Source organism: Quercus robur, chromosome 4 (assembly GCF_932294415.1).
Source record: "Quercus robur chromosome 4, dhQueRobu3.1, whole genome shotgun sequence".
In the NCBI taxonomy this organism is placed as follows: Eukaryota; Viridiplantae; Streptophyta; class Magnoliopsida; order Fagales; family Fagaceae; genus Quercus; species Quercus robur.
The window spans coordinates 24,918,181-24,941,229 of NC_065537.1; the positions used below are offsets into that span (position 1 = coordinate 24,918,181).

The 23,049-nt window shown below is 33.5% G+C and overlaps 2 protein-coding genes and 1 pseudogene across 10 annotated transcripts; all 3 read right to left on the minus strand.

Moving 5' to 3' along the window:
* Positions 1–6,494, minus strand: part of LOC126721615 (uncharacterized) — a 45,113-nt pseudogene extending 38,619 nt beyond the window's left edge.
* On the minus strand, positions 3,078–21,911 carry LOC126720947 (TMV resistance protein N-like). 8 transcript variants are annotated; one of them, XM_050423884.1, is made up of 8 exons: positions 21,041–21,911; positions 19,553–20,693; positions 19,068–19,340; positions 18,037–18,975; positions 16,867–17,923; positions 16,635–16,684; positions 15,101–15,216; positions 3,078–3,213 (listed from the first exon to the last, which is right to left on the minus strand). In XM_050423884.1, the coding sequence occupies exons 1-5, from the start codon at positions 21,544–21,546 to the stop codon at positions 17,003–17,005; spliced, it is 3,780 nt and encodes a 1,259-aa protein (XP_050279841.1). In that variant the 5' UTR covers positions 21,547–21,911; the 3' UTR covers positions 3,078–3,213; positions 15,101–15,216; positions 16,635–16,684; positions 16,867–17,002. The 8 variants fall into 8 exon arrangements, with proteins under 8 accessions (XP_050279841.1, XP_050279840.1, XP_050279843.1 ...); XM_050423883.1 differs by lacking the exon at positions 3,078–3,213 and adding an exon at positions 14,906–15,053; XM_050423886.1 differs by lacking the exon at positions 3,078–3,213 and adding an exon at positions 14,906–15,056.
* On the minus strand, positions 11,844–14,345 carry LOC126720959 (uncharacterized). Of its 2 annotated transcripts, XM_050423901.1 has the most exons (4): positions 14,073–14,345; positions 13,191–13,544; positions 12,542–12,676; positions 11,844–11,911 (listed from the first exon to the last, which is right to left on the minus strand). In XM_050423901.1, the coding sequence occupies exons 1-3, from the start codon at positions 14,186–14,188 to the stop codon at positions 12,652–12,654; spliced, it is 495 nt and encodes a 164-aa protein (XP_050279858.1). In that variant the 5' UTR covers positions 14,189–14,345; the 3' UTR covers positions 11,844–11,911; positions 12,542–12,651. The 2 variants fall into 2 exon arrangements, with proteins under 2 accessions (XP_050279858.1, XP_050279859.1); XM_050423902.1 differs by lacking the exons at positions 11,844–11,911; positions 12,542–12,676 and adding an exon at positions 13,057–13,078.
* Positions 21,912–23,049: the final 1,138 nt, after the last annotated feature.

The following is a 23,049-nucleotide window of genomic DNA, read 5'->3' on the forward strand; positions in this document are numbered from 1 at the left end:
TTACCTAAAAGTTGTAGATGATGATTCTGAATCATCCCTCAGACTAAGTGAAGCCAAAGGCTCTGATAGTGATTGCACAGGATCAACTTCAGTACAACTATTTGAGCCTATTGGCCATCTCATTGGAACCACCAAATACCTATAGCAAATAAAACTTTGAGTTAGGTTTCCACAACACACATTCTTCCCAAATTTGAGAAATCCAACATAAAAGTTTAAAATTTCTTCTTTCCCACACCCTTCAGGCCTTAAGCACATATTCTGGAACAATGCCCATGATTAATAGTAATTATAAAAATATATTGGGGTCTTCTCTCTCCCTGTCTAGTTATATTTATGTGTCTACAATATATATACCTATATTAATAAATGAAGAATCTTGAACTGCCTTCTAAAACTCTATTTGACAAATTTCCTTGGTTAAGGCCAACTAGATTATACCATATTGCCTCCAACTAGGAAATCTAACTAGAATAGGTGGTTAGCTGAATTTGTAGCTATACCTAACGTCAAAGGTTCAAAGATTGTAGAGTAGGAAAAAAAAAACCGAAGTTCACCAATCACCATTTTGACTTCAAAAATCACATCTTCCACAATCATGGAAAAAATTATTAAAAGCTAATTGACAAGTATGAATACAAACAAATGCATACTTGTTGAGACTTTTGTGTTTGCAGCGATTCATCTTATCCATTGTGTAATTCTCAAATAAGATATCAAGACGATTTGCTAGTCTTGGCATTTCAGATAATGGCAAAATGTCCTAGACCTTCAAAATCTGAAAGTAATATGAATTCTCCTCAAGTATGTCAACCGTCCAAACAAGATTTAGCAACCCATTGACCTGTACTGCTCTAATAATTGGGAAGAAGTTCCATGATAGTAAAAGAGTTTTTTCATTTCGAGAGGTTGACGCCAACCATTTGCAAGATTTTCCAATAAAGTAAGCACTTCTTTACAAGTCTCAGCATTTTCAACTTTCGACATGGATTTCAAAAAATCATTGCTAAAAGAGACCTAGATTAATAAATAAAAAATAAAAAATTAGTGAGGGTCAATTGACTATTTTCTAAACCTAATGAATTGAGGAATATGGAATTCAAATTCCAAAAGCCTCAGCCTCCTATATTGAATATTATCTATGCTTTGGTTCCTATCGTAAAATTGTGATTAAGAAGTAAATGGAAATTAATAAAAATGAACTCACCTAGATATGTAAAATCAATTTTAATATGTTGTTCCCCTGACAATATCTGTTCAAGGGGAAGAACAAAACTGAGACACAATGATTAAGGGCCCGTTTGGTCATAGAGTTCAAAAATTGTTGTTTAAAAAGATGTGAAAATTGTAGTTTAAAAAGTGTTGTTGAAATACGTGTTTTTAGTGTTTATAAAACAAAAAAATGTGTTTGATATCATGGTTTAAATAACATGTTTCAGTGTTCAAAAAACATAAAAATGTATTTGATATGTGTGTTTGATTTAAAAAAAACAAAAAAAAAAACTGACATCTTTGACCGAAATAAACATTTTTTTATTCACAAAATATTTTTTTAATGCCGCTAGGACTGTATGGGTGAGATTGAGGAGACAATACAGCTTTTGATGTCTGACCAGGTGGGCCATACAATGTTCAAGATAATTACACAATTGCCACTAAAACACTAGTTTTTGCTGTTTAAAAACAGGCCGAAGATTATTTCAAAAATATCATTTTAAATACTGATTTTTGAACATTGTTTTCCAAACAATCCCTGAACAGGAATGGCATACCAAACACCTTTTCTTGTTTTTGGACACTAGTGTTCAGTGTTTAAACACTGAACACTAATGTTTAAACTGACAAACTAAACGCACTCTAAATCTTTTCCCCTTCATTTTTTGAGCATTTTTATTATATTATAAACAAACCATACTAACTTTATGGACAAAATAGAAATTGAGGTTGATAAATTCTTCATATTATCAAAAAGAAACTACCATATATGAAAAAAAAAAAAAAAAAATCAGCTCATACTTTTTGATAAGAGAAGCATAGAAACTAGAAACAATAGTTGATGTATCATTAAAAATAGTAAAAGGAAAAAAAATAATTTAATCAGCATACCTACCGTCTGGCCTTTTTGAACAGAAAGGAATCCATGTTGAGTAAAATGTGTATTTGGTTATGTTCAACCAATGCAACTGTAATAGCCTGGGCCAAGCTTTTATCTTCATCAGCATTGTAGAAACACCCCCACTTCTTGGCATCGATGACTAAATCCTTCCAAATAGTATACCTTTTAATTAAAGTTGCTTCATTTCCCAATATCCAAAGGCAATGCCTGCAGAGTGAAAGCATGCCTAATTAATGCAAAAGCCACCAAAGCCTCAAAATATGTCAAGACTCAAGTATGCAATGTATTACCTTGCACGGTTTAGTGCCACATTTGCTCTTTGACGATATTTAAGAAAACCAACTACTCCATTCATATTACATCTGACAGTAGAGACAATTATCACATCCTCCTCACCACCTTGGAACCCATCAACAGAGTGAACACTAATTGAAAAGTCATCATTAGAGTCAGCACCATAGTTTTTCACCTTCTCCCCAATTGCATAGACTTGTGCCTTGTATGGTGAGATGATACCAACTTTGACTTTCTTCTTTGTGAAAACAGATTCTTTAGCAGTGGCAAGAGAAACAAATAAAAAAGAGAGTCATTGTACTCATAAAATGATCTATCATCAAGCTGACCATAATTTAAAATTCCTAGCATAAGATTTCAGCAAAACTGAGACTAGGATTAGTTCCAAATTTATACATACCTTTCAAAAGGCTTGCAACTATCTCAGACGCCATAGCAACTTCAACCATATTTTTGAGACTCTGGCTGCTATCGAATTCCTCTTTTCCATGTGCTACATTAATGAAAGAGTAGGAGCCGAACATATTTCCCTGAAGGAAACGCTTCTCATGCCTTCTTTCTTTGACATTGGGACCATCCAAAATCTGATTTTCATAGAACACCCTATTTGGAAATAAGCTTATGGATGGATGCATCCTGTGTTGGACATTAAGAAGTTCTTTCTTTTGTCCTAGCAATACCAGCCTCTGGAACAAACTTCTTCCAAATTCAGCTTTCTCAGAAACCTAATAATAGCAAATTTTAAGGATACATAAAATCTATTAATAATTCATAAAGACAGAAAGACAGATAAAACTCTAAACCTTGCTTTTAACCATCGCAGGAAGTTGCTGCTCATCTCCAATGAGAATAGCATGGTGGAGGCCAGGAAGTTGTAAAGGAATGGTTGATTCACATTCCTTAAGCTGAGCAGCTTCATCTATAACCAGTACTTCCCATTTAACCATTACCTCATGCAATTTAGCAGAACTTGATACAGTGCAGAAAAATAGACATGAATTCTCCAGGTAGAATTTTTTTATCTCATCCCTGCATCTAAAATCTGGAACAGGGAATTTTTGGGGAAGTGATCTAAGTTTCCGAAGGCAATCTTTTCTCACAAAACTAGATTTCATTAAGTTACCGAGTCTGCTTTGTTCATTTTCACCAGAGACTTGCTTTAATCCTTTATCAGCAACGGTATCGGTACACAACAATGTTTCAAGAGATCTGAGAAAATCAAGAGCCAAGTTCATGTTCTATACCACTTCTAACGAAATAAAAGAAGTAGGTAAGTGTGTATACAAATTTACAATACAGTAATTGAGACGCTTTAAAGTGCAATCAATTCTTCTCTGAAAAAACTCCTCAAAAGATAAAGGATCATCACATTTGTTTTGTATTTCCTCATTCTCTAATTTCTTTTCCTTCTCAGAAGGAAAATTCTCCAGTGTTTTCTTGTTTTTGTTTTCATTTAAGACTTGAACAATAACTTTCTTTATATTTTTCTTGCCCTTCTTGTCTTCAAAGGATTGATCAATCTCCTTTCCCTGGATCCTGTTTCTACCTTTATTTTTAGACATCCCTTCAATTTTGTCCTCCTTATTGTCTGTCATGCTTCTTTCATTCAAGTACAACTCATATTGGCGTTTAGGGACCTCCAGCAAACACATAATTGATAGTAAACTACCTTTCCAACCAGATGATGAAACAAGGCATTCATATGGTATTTTAACACGGTTATTAAGGAATACATCAAGGAGGTCAGGACGATCGAAAATCTTCATTCGCTCACTATTCCCAAACAAAACCACATCTCCAAGCCCATAAGTATCATATTCAAGTGACCCTGTCACATTCTTTAGAAGCCGCTGCGTCACTTCTAAAAGAGCAGTATTGGTTGGGGCACATGTAAGTGTTCTGCATTTCATTCTAAGAAGAGAGCATAACATGAAACCAACTGTCTTGGTTTTCCCAGTCCCCGGAGGGCCCCATATTAGTTTGACAGTACTCTGATGGTGGCATTCCCTAGTTAACAAGCAGCTTAAAACTGCATCTTTTTGGGAGTCATTTAAATCAGAAGAGCAGATTCTGTACCTAACATCTACAAAGGCAGCACTGCAATTTTTTTCCAAAAGGCAGGCAGTACAATTTGTGGCATTCTACATGATGTAAAGAAAGGTTCTCAAAATTAATTATTGCTATATCAAGCCAAAATACACTTTTTGTTCCTAACTCGAGCGATTTTAGTCCCTAAAGTTTAAAGTGAACCCTTTTTAGCCTCAAATTGATCACTTTTAGTTCATGTAGAGTGATGACATGTCAGTTTTTAGTTTACCACATCATCTAAGGGACTAAAAAGCAATCACTTTAAATTTCCAGGGCAAAAATCGCTCATGTACTAAATATTAGAACCAACAAAAACATATTGAAGCCTAATATCAATATGCCAGACGAAATAAGCAATAATTCTTACCACTGAACTATATTGCAGCACATTCTGAATGATGTTTAAGTTCCCACCTTCCAGCTTAGAGTTCAACACCATCCATATACGGATATTTGTGTTCATGTTCATCAAGGGAACGGCATAAAGAGTCTCTCTCTTCTTGTTCTTGTCTTTTTTAAACAAGATAGGCTTTGAGGATAATATTGTCATACAACTTTCTTGTCTCACATTTAGAACAAAAGCAACAAGATAGGATCTGTTGGGGCTTACAAAATCCGCAATGCATTTTGGTCTCACATCTGTTATGGCAATGAGGTCCCGAGCCACAGGTTCATATCTCCCACCACGATCCTTGAATTTCCTCACACTTTCAAGTGTAACATGGTAAAAGAGGTCTTTGGGTGTTTCCAATATCACAAATTGTTTGACAAAAAATATTTCACGTGTAGGTGCTTGAGATAGAGTTGACATGCCTGACAATAAGTCAGCATGTGTTTCTTCAGCAAGTGAATCACAGAATGAGGCCATGTACTCTTTCGTCGAGGAGAATGACTGTGGGATCTTTCTCATCTGTTAGAGAATCAATAATTATCATCAGAAAGCAGGTAAGTACACATAGCTTCTTTTTTTTTTTTAATTTTTTTATTTATTTTTTTAATTTTATTTTTTTTTATGGCCAATGAGCACACGTAGCTAGAATTGTGATAAACATGATATGAATATAATTGCAAAGCAAGGCTATATCTTTGCACGAAAATGGTAACATATTGAAATAAATAAGAACTACATCCAACTCCAAGTTACCATCAATTTTGTATCAATTAGTTAAATCAAATCACAGTAAATGAACTCAGTGCATAGTCTAACAACTACACATAATACCAAATAGTTGTAGCACATTATCTTTTCCTATCATGATGAGGATTTTAGAGTAATTATTCAATACTCCGGAAGCAATATTTCTTTCTCTAAGAGATAAACGAGTCAATACGTAAAGGGATTTGATTGCCTTATATCCGAACACATCATGTGTTAAGTATAGACATTCTTAAAAAAAGTGGACACTTTGTGTGAAAGTGTGAACAAACTATACATTAAGGAGTGTAAAACAATAATTTTATATACGTAAAAGTCTGGGAATCACACTACAACAATAGCAATGAATATTACTTTTCGTCACTAAATGTTAACAATTTTTTCATTATTAGCGACGAAATCTATATTTTGTCACTAAATCTCTATTTTTAGTGACGAAAATAATTTCCTCACTAATTTTTGTCACTAAAAATACATTTTATTGTAGTCAGCTACCAAGTGAATATGGAATGGATACTATTCCAACTAGTACAATTCAAAAATGCAATGATTCAGCAATACACGAAAAAGAAAGTAAGACTAAAAGGGAAAAGAAAATGGTATTTTGGATAAGTTTTATTTTATTTTTTTATTTTACTATAAAACCGTTCTGTATAATTATAATTGGTTCTGTTATCCACATTTACAATGAGGAGGAGAGTGAGGGCTACATGGTGGACAAACCTGGTATTTGTAAAGATCTTCATTGAGAACATCCTTGAGAGACCAAGAGAATACCAAATCTACTAAGCCTATACCCGGAATTTCTTCCTTCTTCACCTCAGTCTTTTCTGCATCATTATTTCAGATTCTTGTTATCTTCAGTATACTCAATATATCATTGGCAAAAATAATTATGACACATGTATATTACTCATTCTAGCTATCATCCACATGTTTTGACATTTTTTGTGTTTGGGTTCTGATCACTTTTACATTTATAGTGTATATTAACATATTGATCAATGGATAGCTCAACAGGTCCTAGTAAATGAAAGGCCTAGAAGGATCACCATATCAATGGACTTACGCGTATGCCTTTTGGTCTTCAATCTGGTCTATTCATTTACGTTTTATATGGTACGAGTTATTTTTTACAGACATTAAATAATTGGAGAAAAAGAGATACCAATACAATGCACACAGTCTTCGAACACAACGCATAGCAGTTGGACAACGAGGCACCAGTTGCAAGGTTTGCACTTTGGTATGAACATGTGAGCGTAGTAAGTTGCATGGTCTAGTACTACAACGTACCTGGTTTGCACAAGCAAGGAACGCTGTGGATATTGGTGAGCATATATGTACGTGACACAAATTATTGAGCATGTATGGTGGTTTTTTATTTATTTATTTATTTTTTTTTATAAATTTATGGGGAGCAAGAATAGTTAAATATGAGCAAATAACAACTCATAATGAGTGTGAGAATGAGTAGCCTTTTTCTTAATTTCTTTCTCAGAAAAACAGTGAATGAGTAGCAGACCTTGTCGACTGCTTTCTTCTTCTTTAGTGTAATTTTATTTCCCAAATGGATTAGTCATGGACAGAAGAATTAGAATCTTTATTATTTTCACTTCATAATTTTTGCTTCACGTTATGACTTTTGCTTTAACTACATTCTGCCTTTTGAGATTACAAGCTTTTTTTAAGTTTTAAATTTATTAGGAAAATAATGACAGCCAATGTGCTTCACCATTTGAGATAGTCTACAATAGTCTAAAGCTCTGTTTTATATACACAGGAACAGCCGAACAGGGCCTTGATGAAGAAGGAATAAAAATTCTAACCTACCTAGATTTGAGTCCTGTTACCAACGAGAGTCTGTTGGTGGGCATCTATAAGGGTTTGTTGCATCCAAAAATGATAGGCTTTAACCTGAGAGCCCGGCCCGAAGGCTGGCGTAATCTAGCTAACTCCTTTTTTATTTTTATTTTTTTTATTTTTAAGAATAAAAATAAAATGGGGGTAATTACACTCCTCCTCCAGGTTTGGAAAAATGACACTCCACTCTAAATTTGAAGGAAAAAAACACTCCCCTCTCTTAAGATTCGAAGAAATTAACACTCCAACCCCCTTTTGTTTATATTAGTAATGAAATGTTTAAAATTTTCATTAGAATCTCTTTACGAAAATTTAACCATTGTTAGTAAAAAAAATATAATTGATAAATTTAGAATAAAAATGCAAAATTTATCAAGCATCAAAACACTTACAAGCAGGGGCAGCCAACAAAATTGGAAGCCTAAGGCGATATATTTAAATGGGGTGTTTTTATTATCACTTAAATAATTTTTTTAAGGAACCTACTTAAATAATATTTAACTAGTGTTTAATATCATAATTTTTATATAACAAAAATCTATTCTTTTTATTTTGTATTACGGTTTTTTTTTTTTTTTTTTTTTTTTTTTTTTTTGGGAAAAATGCTAAAGCTATAACAAATTTTACTATAATAAAACTTGCAAACGATGTAACAATCAATGTGATTAGTGACACTTCAAGAAAATAATAAACAAGCATTTGAATATATAAAATTAGGGATATTATAAATTTTACAACATGAGACTTACAAAGATGTATCAACAATCACAAAAAGTAATTCAAAAATATATTTAATAAGTTGTTGATGTCCATAAATCATATTAATTGTCCCATCAATTTATAAGACCCATGTACTTAAATTTATAGTATTTCTAGCATTTTCCAATCTAAATTATTTTTTATGAATAATGACACATATATTTGTAAGATCTATGTATTTAAAGTTGTATTATCTCTAATATTACTCAATTCTATAAGATTTTATAAATGTAGAAAAAAGATGCAAAACTATTTTTTTTTTCCTACATCTCAATTTTTTTTTTTTAAATATATCAAATTTTGCCCCAATTTTTGGGGCCGTAGGGGGCCTTAGGCAGTGGCCTAAGTGGCCTAGGCCTAGGGCCGGCCCTGCTTACAACGGAAAATCTTGCCATAATCTGTTAAAAAAAAGAATAATAAGCAAAATTTACACTTAATATTTTAAAATACATTTTAAATAAAAATTTAAAATAATGATTTTTAATTATAAAATAAGATAATTTTAAAAATCCACCCAAGTTAGTACACAATATTTTTAATATTAATTTAACAAAGTTTGCTCAATTACATGTCAAGAGGGGGAAGTGTTTTTTTTCCTTCAAGTTTGGATTGGAGGGTTGTTTTCCCAAACCACAAGGGACGGGATAGAGAAAAGAGATCGACTTAAGTTAACAAACTAAAACTTCTTTATGTTTTAACATCACTTTGTTTTGAATCTTCTTTATCAGATCAGTGAATATTTTCAGGCAATGTTTGCATCTCAAATCTCAATTGACACATTTATATGTTTCTAAGTTCAACAAAGCTGTTCAAAACTCCAAATTTTTTTCCTAGTAATATATATATATATATATATATTCAATAGAGGCATGACAATATTTTCTATCCTCTCATTTTTCTTTTCAACCAAATAAAAAAGTTTAACATCCCTCCACTTTCCACCCCAAATCAAATATCACAAGATAAAACTAAAATATCTTCTATCCCTTCACTTTTCTATCATTTCCCTATTTTCTATCCTTCCACTTTTCCATCTCTCCAACCAAACGGATCCTTAAAGACACTAACTCACAAAAGGAAAATATTAACATAAATGATCCTTGTCTCATTATGCTTATAATATAGCAGAATAAGGAAGAAGAAGGAATTGGAGAGAGAGAGACAGAGACAGAGACAGAGAGAGCTATCTGCACTACAACATCCACAAGAGCTCCTTTTGGATCTGTTTTCTCTTAAATCAAAAGTTTGGACTCAAGGGTAAGTGTAGTTATGTGAGGTAAGTGAAGTCTCTATAAGAAAGTGCAGGCCCCCGTAGATAGATGTCCCATATAGCCCCTCCTCCCCCGGGTTGGGTCGAAAAAAGAATCGAATTGGGTTGAGAGAAGTTTATGAATCGAGTGAAAATGAAAAAGAAAAATCGTAAAATAAAAATGGGCAAGTGTGCTTTGATGGGCATAAAGAAATCGTCTTGGTAGCAACCACCAAACCAATAGAACAAGGGTTAGCTCTGCAACTGGTCCACAAGCAAGGTAAGTAGGTCCATTACCGGCCGGCGCCGGACCTAAAAGACCTAACGGAGTAATCCCTTATCAAGTGTAGTTATGTGAGGTAAGTGAAGTCTAATTAATGCATGGCTTAAAACCATGCCTTATATAGGTTTAGGACATGCCTAATGCCTGATTACTTCCCCGCATTGAAAAGTTTACGTCTATCTGAAACCAATATTGTTACCATCCCTAAAAGCATGAGCAGATTTCCCAAATTAAAATACCTTTCTATTGCGAATTGCAAGCTTCTTCGTGAAATTCAAGTACTTATACCATGGATAAGTTTGAACAATTGCATGTTGTTGGATTCTCAATCAGCAAGCGGGCTATTGAATCAGGTCTCTCTCTTTCTTTAAAATATATATATATATATAAAGAAACAATTTTTGTTACTTTCTCCAAATACTTTACAAGATTTGCTAAATGAAAAAATATCTTGAATTTTCTAATTGCATGCAGGTAATAGAAATTATTGGGATTTCACCAAATAGTCTACTTCAAAAAATGGCAACCTTTGGGTTTTGTTCTTATTTGAATATTAGAACCATTTTGATTTGTAACTATTTTGGCTAATATGTTGACCAAACCAGCTTTGTTGTGCTATCTCAAGGGAAAGTGATCCCCTAAAAAGGGGATTTAGTCAGCTAGCACTAAGCGAGGTCATATATTACTTTTCCATAGTGGACTGTGGAGGAAATTAGTTCAAGATTTTGAGCAAATATAAGAAATCAGTCTAGGTGTTTTTTTTTTTTGTGTTTGTGACCAGCACATGGGCTTGCCCATGGGCTCATAGACTTTGTAAGTATTTCCAGCTCACTTGGCAATCTCTATCTTTTGGGTCCATGAGTACTACTAGTTCTCTCAAGACATTCACATCTTAAATTGCAATGCTCAACTAGAAGTCTTCACAAGTTTCCAAAACAGTGCCATGTTTATATCTTTCCACAATTGATAAAAAAGTTAACATGTAAATACATAAATAATTAGTACTATCGAACTTAAGGGGAATTTGTATCTAACCAAAATAATAATGTAATGTCTAAACTAACCTTTTGAAGTCTAGAGGATGTTTGTCAATTTACTGATTGACTAGTTTGATATTGACTAGAAAATTTTCTTTCACATAAGATAATACTGGGAAAAAAATTTGCTAGTGTACGCCGCTATTGTCATTTATCTCATTAGTAGGTACTAATTAATCATGAGCAGCCATGTTGTTTCCTTTGACTTTTCTCTTTCTTGGTTGCTATAATACTATTCTATGAAATTCATAAGTTGTCTCGAAGATGCAAGATGTCTCCTTAATCACAGCCTCTTGTGTATCTTAGCATATGAGAACATGTTGGATGGGGACACTCAAAAGCGAGTAAGGTCTAAGAGCTATATATAATTCACAATCAGAAACTTTCTAGTAGAGAATAGCAGGTGTTCATTTATTAGACTGAAATTGTGCATTTGACTGTTTTGTATAGGTTGCTGCAACACTGTTGATGATCAAGTAGTCTGAGAAATTGCAATAATGCAGGATCATGATGCAATGCTAGTTTTATTGTCTTGAAGATCAAGCACTTTGTGCAAATAAGACCAAAATACTTTTTTGCATGCAATTACGAAGAGATGGGCAGTAGTCTTTCTCAAGAGAGTATTGTATTCTTAGTTCAAATCCTCTATCCATGGTAGAGTTTTTCAATATTTTAGAAAAAGAAAAGAAAACAAGAACAAATGTGCATTGAATGTAGTTAAGATGGGCAGGACATGTATAATATGTAAGAAACATGGCTGGTGATGGTTATGATCTTTGTTTGAGGAATCATGACTACAAACCCAATGATCTGCATCCAAACAGAACAAGAAGTGATAATTATAGATTTATTCATGTTAGCTAGAATCCAATAATAATAAGATATTAAAAGTTAAAAATAATAAGTCTCACAGCATTTTCAAACTACTACTTAAATTCAAATATTTACTCAATGATTATGATAAATTACTAGTTGTCCCAGGAAGAATGTAAACATACTTCATTAGTCATCAGGAAAATTTCTTAACCACTTCGTGACATCACTTCTCCCCATAGTAGACTTATTTCTGCAAATCATATTGATTGGAAAAACAGTAAGTTCTTCAAACTAGCCTTCAATTTAACATGCACGTTTTCTCACATGAGAGAAAGTAAGGAAAAAAAAAATGACATGAGGTTCTGATTATGCAGATTGAAGCCTTCAAAATACCAGTCAAAATAAGGTTACAAAGAAATTATTTTACAATGTTGCACACCAAAATAATAATAATATATGATATATCACTAATGATAATTAGATGTGTCACAAATCAGGAACTACACTGATAATAACAAAAGCTATTATGAAAAGTAATTAGTGATCGAATACTATATGACCTAGAAATTTTCCATTTAGACAAGGACCACCAAAAGTCAAAGGAATAAAAATCACCTGTACCTAGTCACATTATGTGCAGTATCAGGATTTCAACAAGTAGCAGTGCTAGTTGGCCTAAGCATAACAAAACTTGCTGTTCATGTTTTTAACTGACACATTACTCCAACAGCATGGTAACTCCCATTCAATAATGTAATGCATGCTTAAAATTTTGAATAAAAACTTCCCTATGCTCTCTATTTAAATTTGTTTAAGCTATTCTAAAGTAAGACAAATTAACTAATAAAATAATTGCTGAAAATTTGAACTTGTTACTTACTTAAAAGTTGTAGATGATGATTCTGAATGATCCCTCATACTGAATGAAGCCAATGGTTCTGATATTGATTGCACAGGATCAGCATTAGTACATCTATTTGAGCCAATCGACTATCTCATTGGAACAACCAAAGACCTATAGCAAATAAAACTTTGAGTTAGGTTTCCACAACACAAATTTTTCCCAAATTTGAGAAATCCAACATAAAAGTTTAAATTTTCTTCTTTCCCAAACCCTTCAGGCCTAAAGCACATATTCTGGAACAATGCCCTTGCTTAAGTAGTAATTATTAAAATATATCGAGGTCTTCTCTCTCCTTGTCTAGTTATACTTATGTGTGTACGATAAATATATATATATATATATATATATACTTATATTAATAGATGAAGAATCTTCAACTGCCTTCTAAAACTCTGACAGATTTCTTTGGTTGAGGCCAACTTGATTATTCCACGTTGCCTCCAACCAGGAAAGCTAACTAGAATAGGTGGTTAGCTGAATTTGTGTTTATCCCCAACGTCAAAGGTTCAAAGGCTATAGAGTAGGGGGAAAAAGTTCACCATTTTGACTTTAGAAATCACATCTTCAACAATCATGGAAAAAATTAAAAGCTATTTGACAAGCATGAATACTGACAAATGCATACCTGGTGAGACTTTTGTGTTTGCAGCGATTCATCTTATCCACTGTGTAATTCTCAAATAAGACATCAAGATGATTTGCTAGTCTTGGCATTTTAGATAATGGCAAAATGTCCCAGACCTTCAAAATCTGAATGTAATATGAATTCTCCTCAAGTATGTCAACCGTCCAAACAAGATTTAGCAACCCATTGACCTTGTACTGCTCTAATAATTGGGAAGAAGTTCCATGATGGTAAAAGAGTTTTTTCATTTTGAGAGGTTGACGCCAACCATTTGCAAGATTTTCCAATAAAGTAAGCACTTCTTTACAAGTCTCAGCATTTTCAACTTTCAACATGGATTTCAAAAAGTCATTGCTGAAAGAGGCCTATATTAATAAATAAAAAATAAAAAATTAGTGAGGGTCAATTGATTATTGTTTAAACCTAATGAATTGAGGAATATGGAATTCAAATTCCAAAAGCCTCGGCCTCCTATATTGAATATAATCTATGCTTTGGTTCCTAGCATAAAATTGTAATTAAGAAGTAAATGGAAATTAATTAAAATGAACTCACTTGGATATTTAAAATCAATTTTAATATGTTGTTCCCTTGATAATATCTATTCAAGGGGAAGAACAAAACTGAGACACAATGATTAAATCTTTTCCCCTTCATTTTTTGAGCAGTTTTATTATATTATGAACAAACCATACTAACTTTATGGACAAAATAGAAACTGAGGTCAATAAATTCTTCATATTGTCGAAAAGAAACTACCATATATAAAATAAAAGAATTTTTCAGCTCATACTTTTTGATAAAAGAAGCATAGAAACTGGAAACAATAGTTGATGTATCATTAAAAATAGTAAAAGGAAAAAAATAATTTAATTAGCATACCTTCCATTTGGTCTTTTTGAACAGAAAGGAATCCATGTTGAGTAAAATGTGTATTTGGTTATGTTCAACCAAGGCAATTGTAATAGCCTGAGCAAAGCTTTTGTCTTCATCAGCATTGTAGAAACACCCCCTGCTTCTTGGCGTCGATGGCTAAATCCTTCCGAATAGTGCACCTTTTATTTAAAGTTGCTTCATTTCCCAATATCCAAAGGCAATGCTTGCAGAGTGAAAGAGTGCCTATTAATTGCAAAAGCCACCAAAGCCTCAAAATATGTCAAGACTCAAGAATGTATTACCTTGCACGGGTTAGTGCCACATTTCCTCTTTGATGATTTTTAAGAAAACCAACTACTCCATTCATATTACATCTAACAGTAGAGATAATTATCACATCCTCCTCACCACCCTGGAACCCATCAACAGAGCGAACACTAATTGAGAAGTCATCATTAGAATCAGCATTGTAGTTTTTCACCTTCTCTCCAATTGCATAGACTTGTGCCTTGTATGGTGAGATGATACCAACTTTAGCTTTCTTCTTTGTGCAAATGGATTCTTTAGCAGTGGCAAGAGAAACAAATAAAAAAGAGCCATTGTACTCATAAAATGATTTATCATCAAGCTGGCCATAATTTAAAATTCCTAGACTAACATTTCAGCAAAATTGAGATTAGGATTAGTTCCAAATGTAGACATACCTTTGAAAAGGCTTGCAACTATCTCAGACGACACAGCAACCTCAACCATATTTTTGAGACTGGCTGTTATCGAGTTCCTCTATTCCATGTGTGACATTAATGAAAGAGTAGGAGACGAACATAGTTCCCTGAAGGAAACTCCTTTCATTTGACATTGGGGCCATCCAAAATCTGATTTTCATAGAACACCCTATTTGGAAATAAGCTTATGGATGGATGCTTCATGTGCTGGATATTAAGAAGTTCTTTCTTTTGTCCTAGCAATACCAGCCTCTGGAACAAACTTCTTCCAAATTCAGCTTTTTCAGAAAGACAGATAAAACTTTAAACCTTGCTTTTAACCACTGCAAGAAGTTGCTGCTCATCCCCAATGAGAATAGGGAGGCGGTGGCCAGGAAGTTGTAAAGGAATGGTGGATTCACATTCCTTAAGCTGAGCAGATTCATCTGTAACCATTACTTCCCATTGAGTCTTTACTTCATGCAATTTAGCAGAGCTTGATACAGTGCAGAAATATAGACATGAATTTTCTAGGCAGAATTTTAAAAAAAATAATAAATAAATAAAACTACAATGAAATTTTGATATTACAACTGAAATTTTTGACAGAGAATTTAGCATAAAGGAGTGCCAAGGGAATTCTCTTTGTCATATGCATGGTTGGAACAAATAATATCTTAGTTTTCTGGTACCTATATGACATGGATTACCTACTACCAGTCAATATGATTTTTGTTGCTGTTTTTCCCCGAGAATTATGATCTTCCACTGGGTGGTTTCTTCTAAGATGTTAGCAGTGATTCCCCAATGTTTCAAGTAAAAATTATGAAACACTTGTTATATTTGCTATCAGAATTTTGAGTATTTACTTGTTTCAAAGTTAAATTTCATTTCCTCTTTGATGAAGGATGACATTTGTTCGATTTCAATGTACAGAGAGTGAGAGTGCCTCTGTTGCTGCTGCATAAATGGGAACATCTCTTCACCCTGCATGGTATTATTTAATTTGCTTTCCCATTATTTGATGGAATTGGTTATACGTTTTTCTCAATTATGATAGTTCAGGATTATGTAAGGGAGTTGCAGCTATTTCAGAATATGTCCCTTGTGCATCAATATGATAATGGTGAATTATAAATTATGAATTATCTATAGGAGTTAGAACTATCTCAGGAGATGTCCCTTTTGCATCAATATTACAAACAGACTGTGGCCAAAGCAATGTGGCTAGTTCTTAAAGAATAAAAGAGTCGGATTTTAATGAACTTGAATAAAATCTAACTTTAATTCATTTGTCCAGTTAAGCATTGAAAATAATTTTATTTTCATATTTACATGGGCCTTTGATAGTTTTGTTCACTAGTTGTAAAATTCAAGTAATTCAGGTTGAACCTGAAGAAAAAATGGCAGAGGACAGTGATACTACCTAATTGAAATACTATCTAATGCTTATGATATTTAAAATATAGAATTACACATAAGGAAGATGTCATTGGACACAATTTTGGCCAGTATTATATCAGCCTCATAACTTGTTAGGATTATGCAGAAGATAATCTTGAAAGCTGTTCCAGAATTTGCATTTCTTGTGTCCCATTTCTTAGACTTTTTCATTACTTTGGAAAAATAGCGACAATAAGAAATAAGAAAAAATGTGCATTTCTTAGATATTAATATGCACAGCCATTTTAAATTAAGAAACCAATTAAGTTCAAACGAATAAATAAAACCAGGAAACAATTGCAAGATTTTTCCTCACCACGAGAAGGCCACATGGTAAGCTATGCAGAAATTATGCATCTCAATTTGACAAATCAGATATAAAAAAATAAAATCATACAAAAGAAAACAAGACTGAGCTCACATCCAAGGCAGAAGGAAATCCGTGACTTCAACTGCAACCATCCCAGTCAACTGCATTAACCAAAAAAAAGATCAATTAACAGAAATAAAATAATAATTTTTAAGTTCAGAAACTTATTCAGTTCCCAATTGTTTTTACAGAAACACAATAAATACTTATAAGTCGATATGATATCCATTGCCGTTGGGTAAAAGACGCAAATGAAACAGTGCTACCAAAAAGGGAAACATACCTTTTCATCAAATGCAAGAAGGAAACAGACAGAAACCACGATGAATAGAGACTGAAGTTTACAAAGTCTTGGGCCATTGAAGTGTAAAACAAACAAAACCCAACCAAGGCCTAAGGGCCTCAGTTCAGTAACCCTTTCAAGAAAAATCTCTAGTGCAGCAAAAGCAAAATAGCTTAAAAAGCTTGGTGGTGGGCCCAACTAGCCAACTCATGCACGACATAGATGTGTCATCATGAACCAGAGGAGACTGATATTCTTCATTATCATCAGATCCATAAAATGGCAACTCACGCCAGTAATCAACACCATCATCATGGACCAGAGGAGACTGATATTCTTCTTTATCATCAGATACATAAAATGGCAACTCACGCCAGTAATCAACACCATCATCATGGACCAGAGGAGACTGATATTCTTCTTTACCATCAGATACATAAAATGGCAACTCACGCATGTAATCAACAACATCATCATCATCATATCCAGCAGTTAGAAGGGGCAAGTTAGGTATAGCAGGTTCTTGAGGAGGACAGGTGCATTCTACATGGACCCCCCACCTTTTTATAACATTCGCACCGCGAGGGATTGTAACCTCAACATGATTCTGGTCAGTTGGATTTGATTCATTCAAATGCTCCTGCAGAGACCGTTGAGATAGAGAAAATAACTGTAGATTACAATTATTTCCATAGTGTATAATACGCTCATATTCACGTCTTTTATAACCATTGATGGAAATGTAAACAAAATCAATAAAGAACTGTCGTTCAAGAACAATACCGACAGCCAATTTTGGAAATTTGCGACCAACCCAGAAAAATATGGAATTTTCAACACTTTGATGATTAAACCATTTTGGCATCTCAGTTTCCCCTAAAATAATAGTACGATTGGAGAACTGATTTTCATATTCAACGCCCTCAGTTTCAGATGGGAAATGATTGGAGAACTGCCGATCCATTGATATGTCCCCACCTTCAGATTCAGATGGGAAGTAATTGGTGCTTCTATTACCACATACTCTATTTGGTGAAATCCCAATAATTTCTATTACCTGCATGCAATTAGAAAATTCAAGATATTTTTTCATTTAGCAAATCAAGTAAAGTATTAAGAGAAAGTAACAAAAATTGTTTCTTTATATATATCTTAAAGAAAGAGAGAGACCTGATTCAATAGCCCGCTTGCTGATTGAGAATTGTTCACAGTTACCCATTCTGGAAGTCCTTGAATTTCACGTAGAAGCTTGCAATTCGTAGTAGAAAGGGATCTTAAGTTGGGAAATCTGCTAATGCTTTTAGGGATGGTAACAATATTGGTTTCAAATAATTCTAATACTTGCAATGCGGGGAAGTAATCAGGCTTCGTCAAAAGATCTAATTCAATTATGTCTTCATAGCCCTCGGAAGAGCTATCAAAATAATTGCACGTTGGTCTCAATTTGGTAGTAGAAGTCCGCAATTCCCGAAGCTGTTGCAATTTACAAATGCTATCTGGAAGATCCCGAAGGTTTTTGCAATTATGAAGTCTTAATGTTCTAAGCTTAGTGAGATGCTCGATTGATGAAGGCACCTCTCTAATACTACTCCCATCTAAATATAAACTCTCTAAACATTCCATTTCTTGATGAAAATCGGGGAGCTTCTCAAGCCTTGAGCAGCCAGTAAGATAAAAATAATAAAGAGATTTCAACCTGAGTTGGCTTGGAAGAAACTGAAGTTTTATGCAGCCACTGAGGTTCCATACTCTAAGCTTTTCAAGATATCCAAAGCATTCATCAATCTCAGCTAAATTTACACAATCACAGAGGTCCAAAATTCCTAAATTTGGGGCCCATAATTTAGGTAATTTAACTAAATTTTTACAATAAGAGAGGTACAAATACTCTAAATTTGGGGCCCATAATTTTGGTAATTTAACTAAATTTTTACAACAATGGAGGCTCAAATACTCTAAATTTGGGGCCCATAATTTAGGTAATTTAACTAAATTTTTACAACAAGAGAGGTTCAATTTCCCTAAATTTGGGGCCCATAATTTAGGTAAAATCCTAATAAATTCACAACCTTCAAAATTGACGTCTTTCAAATTTTCTAAGCGGCACTCCTGTAGGGTGGAAAAAATCAAAAGTTAACTAAAACAAAATTTGAAATAAAAATTTATCAAAAATCCCAATTTAAAAATACACATAATCATACCTGCTGGATTAGCTTTGGCAATCTAATGCGACTATGTGGCATCTCAATAGCAACAAGTTGTTTAGGAAAATATTCTAATGGCCAATGAAAAGGATAATAGGGCCACTTAAGAAGTATTAAATTGTTGGGAAGAAATTCAAGTGGTTTACATATATGTACATTCTCAACTATTAGAAATTTGAGATTTTCCATCTTTCTGAAAGCTTCAGTGTGTAGTTGCACCTTTACCTGTTGAGGCGAATGCAACATTATGCCTCGAATGTGTTTTGAACCCTAATTGGAGAAGCATCAAGTCAACCATAGAAAATGATAGAATTTTCAAATTGTATAATGATTTTGAAATTTTAAGCCAAAAAAAAAAAATACTAATGAACTAATATTTTATAAAATGTTAAAAAAATTTAAAGAAAAAATACAATACTTGTAGCTAGTGAAAAAGAAAAAAAAATTAAAGAGCAAAACAATTGAAGAAAAAGAACTTATACCTTATTTGTAGTTAATACTTTAAGTGAATCCTCATAACAACATAACCTACTACGTTTTTTGAGAATGTCTGGTGCTTGTTGTCGGACAACTTCCTTGCCCATTTGTTGTATCAAGTCATGCATTGACAATTTACCAAATCTGTCAACAATTATGAGACACTTATTAACAAGTCTCGGAATACCAAAGCCAGGACGTAATCCACAAGCATTTAATATCTTTACAACATAATCTTTGTTCCATCCTTTGAAGAAGCATGCAATATCGAGAAAAATATCTTTCTCTGTGTCATGCAATCCATCGTAACTTACTCTAAGTATTTTTTGAATGTCTTTGTTGGGGATTTTGTTATACATATCTAATGCACTTTCCCATTCACCTTTAGCTTTTCCACACAAATCACGAGCTATTATTTCTAGAGCTAGTGGAAGGCCTTTGGCAAAATCTATGAATTTGCTTGCAAGTTTAGAATAATCTTCATCATGAGGTTTGTGTCCCGAAAAGGCATGGTCTTTGAAGAGTTGAAGAGCTTCATGTTTGTTTAATTGCTCGACCTTGAATTCCTTGACCTTGTAAGTTGTACAAAGCTTTTCTTTAAGGGCAGTTAACAAGCATCTATCTCTTAATGTTAAAATGACTCTACTTCCGGGAGCAAACCAATTACATTTTCCAAGAAAATTATCTATTCTTGTCGAATCATCGACGTCATCAAGGATTAAAAAAACCTTTTTACAGCGAAGTCTCTTCTCTATTAAACTGATTCCTCTAAATTTGTTGTCCACTCTCCAATTTTCATCCACTAAGATGTCATTAAGAAGTTGCTTTTGTAGTGTGATTATGCCAACCTCTGTCCCTAAATTTTCTCTAACATTCATTAAAAAGCTGCTTCCATCAAAATGTTTAGCAATTTTATTATAAACAGCTTTTGCAATTGTAGTCTTTCCTACTCCGGGAAGGCCATGAATCCCTACCATGCAAAATTCATCTAACCCAATATCTAAAAGTGACTGTATGGCCTCTACACGAGAATTTATTCCAACTGGGTATTCAGCAACATATAATGACGTCCAATTTAATATAGCACTTGATATCTCTTCAACAATGTTTTGAATGAAGTGAGATTCAGATTTATATATAGAGCAGCTGACAATCACATAGCATAAGAAAACGTATAATTAGTTGAAATAGAAGATAAACTACAAATTCAAGATATCTAGTTGTAAGTTGTAACACACAGTTAACACATTTTTAAATAAAGTAAATGGAATATAATTCATATCTTTGATAGCTGTCATTGATATTAACATCATATTAGAAGTATAAAAATACATGAGAGAAACTCATAATTGGACCTTTGTAGACTAAATAACTTTGTACTAGATGATATGATCAAAATAGAATACTTTTGCATGTAGTGGTTATGACAAACCAGAATAGCTGTATAAAATTAGTAAACTCATGAATCATGATATCAACAATTAGATACATACCCTTTCTTGTAATGCCATCCAGATGCATTAGCTGCTTTTCTTAGAGCATCCCTCCACCTCTGCACCTTATCCTTGTTATTCTTGAACTTCATTTCATGATTAGCCAGTGCCATTCCAAAGTTTCCCTTTTGATTTCGTATTTCTGATGGATCAACATTGTAAAAAACTGGAAGAATTTGAACCTCCTGGTCCTTTTCTCTACAGTTAACAATCTCAGCAAGTTCATCCAAGCACCATTTGGACTGTGCATAGTTTTCAGAGAAGACAATAACCAAAATCGATGAATTTTTTATGGCTTGGATAAGTTCTTCCGAAATCTTTTCTCCCCTCCGAAGTTTATCATCGATGAAGGTATAAAAGCCTTTGTCACACAAAGCCTTATATAAATGACTGGTAAAACCTTCGCGGGTATCTTCACCTCTAAAACTCAAGAAGACATCATAGTTCCATCGGCGAGTGAAAGAAAAAGAAGAAGAGGCTCCTTTATTGTTCAAGAAAGACATCATGGGATCTATAAACAGAAGATTAAGAAAGGAGTGAATTGAATCAGAGAAAGAAAAAGGAATCAGATCAGTGCATCAGGTAATGCGTTTGAATGCGATCGAAGAGAAGAAAGTATGAGAGTGGGGTGTAGGAAAACGAAAAATGCATATCTTTTTTTAAAAAGAACATTGTAAACACGCGTCTATAATTTTTCTTCCTTTCTTCCAAGAAGGTACCTGGTAAAAGACTACCAGCACTGTAAACACTAGTTTTAAGTACAGTAACACTTTAACACGCGTTTTCCACACTAATATTCATTCAAACGTATGAAAGAAACTTTACCACTCTTTCCACAAAGTATGCCTTCTATTTTGGACTAAGAATTAGGACCGTCCAAACAAAGCAAATGAAACAATTAAGAACAGAACGCATAAAAAAGAAGAGTAGTGGGTTGTAAAGTTTGTGTCTGTGACCCACCCCAAAAGAAAAAGTTTTTGTCTGATACCCTCCCATATATATAAAAGTTGGGCAAATCTTATGTGGGTTTGGCGTGGGGTTGCCCCATGGACATGGCCGAAAGCAAGAAATACTTTTGTGTTTTCCAAAAGTAAAAGCACAAGAAGAAAAAATTGCAATCAATTGCATGCAATTAAAAAAAAAAAAAAAAAAAGTTAAGTCAAGTCAAGTAAATATTTTGATATTAGATTTCTATTTGTTGGAGCTATCTAACTGTAAACAAACAAAACAAAAACTAAAAATTAAATAATTGAAAGAAGTTTGTCCACAAATTAAAAAGAAAGTCCAAGAACCTTCAAGTTAATTGTCAAGAAATTTCCCAAGAGTCCATGGTCGTCGGCCAATTATGTCATCCTTTAGATTAACAAAGCCAAGAATTTGAAGTCACTGACAAATGTTTTGGCTCTTTTTATGTGAGGAGTTATAATTCATAGCTTACTATTCCACTTTACCTGCCAACCGCACATTGTGGCACCCCTTCAATTATGTTTGTCTTTCCCCGAACTCATCTTTACCTTCCTAAGGGTCCATTTCTTTTCTTTCTATACCTATTTGCTTATGGATTTTTGTGTTTTTCTGGTCTTGTACCATATATTCCGCAATCCTTTTCTCCTTTTCTCATTTGAATGAAATTCCCCTCCCTTCTCATCATGGCCTTATTATGTTGAATGGCATTGGTAGCTGTGAAGTTTCCAAAGAGTCCAATTGGTGCTTATAAGTCAATTGTCATGAAATTTTCTAAGAGTCCAATTGGTGCTTATAAGTCAATTGTCATGAAATTTTCCAAGAGTCCAATATGGCACTTACAAGTCATCATATGTTGACGAACACCTTCCACATCCATAAAATACCAAATTGAAAAGAAAGTAACTTGATTTTACTTTTTGAAAATAAAAGTTTTGATAGGTATTACATAATAGAGATTATAAGATAATACTTTCACCGCATCCACAAAAATACCAAATTTTGGATCTTCATATTTTATAGCTACTTCTGTCTCTCTTAATTCC

Coding starts and splice junctions, on each gene's coding strand:
- LOC126720959 (XM_050423901.1), bottom strand. CDS start 14,188: ATGCTGATGAAGACAAAAGCTTTGCTCAGGCTATTACAATTGCCTTGG. Junction 13,545..14,072: donor TCAAAAAGACCAAATGGAAG/GTATGCTAATTA, acceptor GGCCTCTTTCAG/CAATGACTTTTTGAAATCCA. Junction 12,677..13,190: donor AAACACAAAAGTCTCACCAG/GTATGCATTTGT, acceptor TATTTGCTATAG/GTCTTTGGTTGTTCCAATGA.
- LOC126720947 (XM_050423884.1), bottom strand. CDS start 21,546: ATGATGTCTTTCTTGAACAATAAAGGAGCCTCTTCTTCTTTTTCTTTC. Junction 20,694..21,040: donor GGATGGCATTACAAGAAAGG/GTATGTATCTAA, acceptor TGTGATTGTCAG/CTGCTCTATATATAAATCTG. Junction 18,976..19,067: donor TGCCAAAGCTAATCCAGCAG/GTATGATTATGT, acceptor TCCACCCTACAG/GAGTGCCGCTTAGAAAATTT.